Source organism: Oryzias melastigma, unplaced genomic scaffold (assembly GCF_002922805.2).
Source record: "Oryzias melastigma strain HK-1 unplaced genomic scaffold, ASM292280v2 sc00333, whole genome shotgun sequence".
NCBI lineage: Eukaryota > Metazoa > Chordata > Actinopteri > Beloniformes > Adrianichthyidae > Oryzias > Oryzias melastigma.
Window position 1 is genome coordinate 10,280 of NW_023416934.1, and position 5,553 is coordinate 15,832.

General features: G+C 39.3%; 1 protein-coding gene across 1 annotated transcript; it reads left to right on the plus strand.

Moving 5' to 3' along the window:
• The first annotated feature begins 2,922 nt into the window (after positions 1-2,922).
• On the plus strand, positions 2,923-5,311 carry LOC112139854 (gastrula zinc finger protein XlCGF57.1-like). Its single transcript, XM_036210969.1, has one exon. The coding sequence runs from the start codon at positions 3,051-3,053 to the stop codon at positions 4,539-4,541; it is 1,491 nt and encodes a 496-aa protein (XP_036066862.1). The 5' UTR covers positions 2,923-3,050; the 3' UTR covers positions 4,542-5,311.
• Positions 5,312-5,553: the final 242 nt, after the last annotated feature.

Here is a 5,553-nt window from a genome sequence, read left to right on the forward strand (position 1 = left end):
AAACTTATTATTTAAAATGTTAAAAAAAAGTTTTTTCAATGTATGTAAATTAAATTTCTGGAAAAAAGAAAGGGAAAAAAATAAAGTACAAACAAGTGAACATATTTTTATAACAAGCTAAATAAAGAGCAGAAATCAACTGAGTTTCTGTTAGTTTTGTAGTTAATTACATTATTGGAGAAAAAAATTAGCAAGTTGGATACCAAAGTCAGTTTAAATTTTTAAAAAGTGGTGGAATTGATTAATATTCTTTTATTTGCTTTTCAAGACATAAAATGAAAAATGAATTTAATAATGTGGCAGCAGTTCGTCAGGGCAGAGAAGCAGCTGAGCAGAGGAAGCAGCTCCTCCCCGTCAAACAGGCTGATAAACTAAAGCTAAGCTAAGCTAAGCTAAGCTAAAGCTAACGCTCCAGCACAATGGATTCCTACAAGCTTCAGAGCGGTGCAGAGCTGCTGAGAGTTTTTTTTTCCAACGATTCACCTCCAAACGAGGCGAACTGCTCTGTGATTGGTCAGAAATATGAGTACTGACTCGATACAGTCCAAAATGAGTTCTCTTCAGTGAGCTCTGAGTCCTGAACGAATCATAGCTGCTCCTCCATGTGTCCTGACTCGTGATTCAGCTCGGAGCGAGGCGCTGTTCGGGCTTCCGGTGAGCTCTGAGTCCTGAATCATGAGTCATCGCTCATTTGATTCAGCTCGAAACGAGGTGAATCAAATGAATCAACTGAATCATATGAGTGGTGACTCGAACACCTGCATTCATCCCGGACTCAGAGAGCAGCTCGCACTCACAACAGCACCTCCGCGAGGGGAGGGGTATGGGAGTGGCCAATAGATCCTCCGGTTGGGAGGGGGAGCAGATTCTCTGGTTGGGAGGGGCCAGGGAGCAGATTCTCCCAAAGGGAGGGGTGACTGAGGAGCAGCAAGTGTTGTCTGTAGAAGAGCGGTGAGCACAGACAGAGCGAAACCAGCGATTCTGTCGTGTTTCAGCTTTGTCTCTGAGGTTTTTAGTACTTCTCACAGCGAAGAGAATTAGTGGAAGGAAGTGAGTCAATTAATGAGTCAGTGGGGAAGATGACTCATGATTCTCAGGTCAGTAAAGTGACTCGCGAGTTTTGAACGATTCGTTCACGACTCGCACATCACTACTCAGCGCTACAGCCTCTTTAAATGAAAATATAATATCGATACTTGGTGAGAACCCATCGAGAATCGATCGCAGGACTAAATATCGCGATATATCGCAATATCGATATTTTGGCACACCCCTATTTTATTGTAGCCTATAAATACTAAGTTGCGTATATGCGCATAAAATCACCAACCAAAGTTTAATCTTCTTCACTTTTCCAGCTTCAGCCTGAATTAGACGCAACCGTCTGAGGAGCGCGAGACAAAGTTGAAAGGACCTGGTCGTATTTTCAAACAGAAAAAGATCCAGCTGTTCACTTGTTAGGATGGTTATTTATTTTAAATACCGCTGAACGCGCTTCTCACGTGCATCTGATCAGACTGTAACGTGGCAGCGCATGGGAAGAGACGCTGCGGCGCGAGGGGGGGGGCACGCGCCATTCTGCAGCGGCGTCACCCAAATGCTCCTTTTATCTCGACAAAAAGGAATAAATGTAAGTAAATTCCAAAGGACCGCTGACAGAATCAAATGTTGGAATGGTTCTCCCTCAAAGGCTTCAACAATGACTTGTACAATCAGCCCAGTCTCAGTAAAATGTGTACATATGCCACGATTTGGGAAATACCGTGTATAATATACGGCAAAACTGTTGTTTTTGCGTGCATATAATACGCGCGGTCCTAAACGTGTTAAAATGTGTTTTCCACGTTTGACACGTCCCCTGGTGGAGGCGTGAGCATCACAGACAGCCCCACAAACGAACAATTTGCTTTTCTAACCCTAACCATAACCGTAATCCTAACCTTAACCGGGAACAACGTCATTTGGAAAAGAGCCGGAGGATTTCTGACCGCGTGATCAAAACGAAACCTAAAACGCCATTCTCCCGAGCCGCCGTTATTGAAGGTGTTTACATCCGCGGTCTCGTGGTCGAGGCGTGGAAAGAGGCGAACTGTTGCAATAAACTCACTCCTGATTGGCGACAGAACTTCCTGTAGATTTCATTACTCAGCTATGACTCAGACCAATCGCTGAAGATGGGTTGCAAATGGCGATATCCGTTTTAGGAAGTTTTATGACATACTTTACGTTAACACGAGGGCAGAACGATGGAGGAACAGCTGGAAGTTGTTTCCTGGAGTAGAAACGGACACATACATCGATGCAGGCGGACCAAGAAGAAGAACTTTCAGTAAAAGGTGGAGATTACATTTTAGATTCAAGACGTTTGACGATGAGCAGAAGACAGTAATATGTAAACTATGCTAGGAGGCTATTCCTGCACCAATGCTAACACAACAAACCTTCTATCAGGAACGTCCATGAAAATGAACATATGAGATTAGAAAAATAAGAGATAAACCGAGCTGTAGAACACGACTGTAACTAGTATCTGAGCTCTCTGATTCTCTGGAACTGCTCTCGAAAGTATAAATATTCTAACATCCAAATCACTGATTCATGATCTTCATAAATATAGTAGAGTATAGTAAATTATCATGTAGTCAAATATTGATTTCTCTAAAATACAAAATGAAACAAATCCAAATGAGCGGTGCTAAAGTCACTAGAAGTAAACAAATATTCAATATATATATATATATATATATATATATATATATATATATATATTTCCATATTGACCAGTACTACTCTGAACTGCTGCTGTTTTCATTCATCATAAAGTTTAGTATATATATATATATATATATATATCATACACCACAATCCACTAAAGTCCTGTCAGCGTCTAAAAGCCCCCCCCTTCTTGTGTTTGTGTCCCTGCAGTCCTCCCCCAGCATTGGTTGACTGAAGAGGATCTCTGCAACCAGCAGAGGAACTTCAGAGTAGACCAGGAGAATCCACAACCTCCACAGGCTCCAGAGGAACTGCAGGATCCAGAACCTTCATCGATGAAAGAGGAACCAGGAGAACTCTGCATCAGTCAGGATGAAGAGCAGCTTGATCTGAAGCAGGAGACTGAAACCTTAATGGAGATTCCTGCTTTGGAGGAACATGTTGACAGTGAAGCAGATGGGAACAATCAGCAGAGCTTTAATGGAACTGATAGTCAGGATGAAGAAGGAAACCAACATGAAGAATCAACATCAACTCCAGATGAAGAGACAGAGCCACAGAACAGAGATCAGAGGAAGAGAAGAGACAGAAGTCATGTCCAAAGTGTGGCCAGCTCTCACATGTCAGAAGGTCAGTGTGACTCTAATATTAAAAAGAAGTTAAAGATGAAAACTTTGGTTAAGAAATACAAACAACCCGAAAAAGAAGAGAGACTTTCCTCTGCAGGGTCTGGTAAAGGAACAGCAATTCCACACGGTGTGTCTGTCCACATGAGAACTGAGACGAGCCCTGATGAAAGATCTTATGTCTGTAAAGATTGTGGTAAAAGATTTGGTGACTGCTCTAAGTTCAGAAATCACCTTAGAACTTGTTTAGGAGAGAAGCCTTTCTCTTGTATAGAATGTGCTAAAAAATATAGTAGTAAAACAAATCTCAAAACACACATGAGAACTCACACAGGAGAGAAGCCTTTCTCGTGTAAAGAATGTGACAAAAGTTTTAGACAAATGTATTCTCTCAAAACACATATGAGAACTCATACAGGAGAGAAGCCTTTTTCGTGTAAAGAATGTAACAGAAGTTTTAGTGATATGTCTCATCTCAGTAGACATATGAGAACTCATACTGGAGAGAAGCCTTTTTCGTGTAAAGAATGTGACAGAAGTTTTACTCGACGTTCTAGTCTCAAAACACACATGAGAACTCATACTGGAGAGAAGCCTTTTTCGTGTAAAGAATGTGATTCAAGATATATTCAATATCCTAGTCTCAAAACACACATGAGAACTCATACTGGAGAGAAGCTTTTTTCGTGTAAAGAATGTGACACAAGTTTTAGACAAATGTGTCATCTCAAAAGACACATGAGAACTCATACTGGAGAGAAGCCTTTTTCGTGTAAAGAATGTGACAAAAGTTTTAGAGATAAATCTGGTCTCAGAACACACATGAGAACTCATACAGGAGAGAAGCCTTTTTCGTGTAAAGAATGTGACACAAGTTTTAGTCAAATGTCTAATCTTAAATCACACATGAGAAGCCATACAGGAGATAAGCCTTTTTTGTGTCAAGAATGTGATTTAAGATTTAGTTGTAAATCTCATCTTAAAACTCACATGAGAACTCATACAAGAGACAAACCTTTTTCGTGCAAAGATTGCGATAAAAGTTTTAGTTTTAAGTCTCATCTCACAACACACATGAGAACTCATACTGGAGAGAAGCCTTTTTCGTGTAAAGAATGTGACAGAAGTTTTAGTCGACTATCTAGTCTCAAAAGACACATGAGAACTCATACTGGAGAGAAGCCTTTTTTTAACAAATGAACCCCCCAGCAGTGATTATAAGGAGGAACAAGTGTTTATTGAATGCAGAGAGACGAACAGTTTTCTGAAAACATCCCTTTACGATTCTTCTGATAGAATATTCTAATTTTTGAAGACTATTTTTTAGATCTTCCTCATCTATAGGTCACTATGATAACATTATTCTTAAGGAAGAATTCTGTAGGTGATTCTATACATCATGAGTTTTACTTTTGTGTTGATTAACAAAAATATTTAAGTTGATCACCACATTTCTTTTTTTACATATATTTGGAAGTTGAAATGTCTTGTTTTAATTATGACCATAAGGTTTGATTTTTTTTAAAAATGTTATTAATATTCAGTTTTTTTTGGTAGATTTTTATTCATAGGTTTTTGTTTGAAGTTGTTTAGTTAACCATTGTGGTTGTAGTTTAAGTTGAGTAAATGTTCTCTATGTTCAGTGTGTTACCATGACAACACTAGAATGATTTTAATTCATCTCTAATTCTGTTTTTTTTAATGTGATCAGTGAACATTTCTATACTGTTTTCTTTATAATATAATCACAGTTTATATTTTGTTGAGTCATGTTAGTAAATAACAGTTTTGTGAAAAAAATATTTTCCTAAAAATGTTTTAAGGAGGTTTCAGGTAAAGAGTCAAACTGGTGTTAGTGTTGTTGTGATTCCTGTTTTGTATCAGAGATTAGAAGTGTTTCTTTGTTCTTTTTAGTTCTCAGTGTTCTGTCTCAATCTTTCCTGTGAAGAATAAAGTGGACGTGAACATCAGTCAGAAGTGTGGAGTCTTTCCCACAGTGTGGCTTTCTGCTGTTTGTTGGTTCTCTGCAGGTTCCAAAGTTGGACTCCTCAAGTCCAGTTCTGACTGCTGAGCTCAGGACTGAACTCAGATCACAGAGCTTCATCAGGAGGTGTAAAGAAGACTGAAGTCAACAAACTGCTTCTCTGTGCTTTTCTCATCAGTCTGAGTGCAGCAGTGAGGATCAGCACAGCTCTGCTGGTTTTTAAAAAAA

Excerpts from the sequence above, each read along its gene's own strand:
- LOC112139854 (XM_036210969.1), top strand. The coding sequence starts at position 3,051 with ATGAAAGAGGAACCAGGAGAACTCTGCATCAGTCAGGATGAAGAGCAG.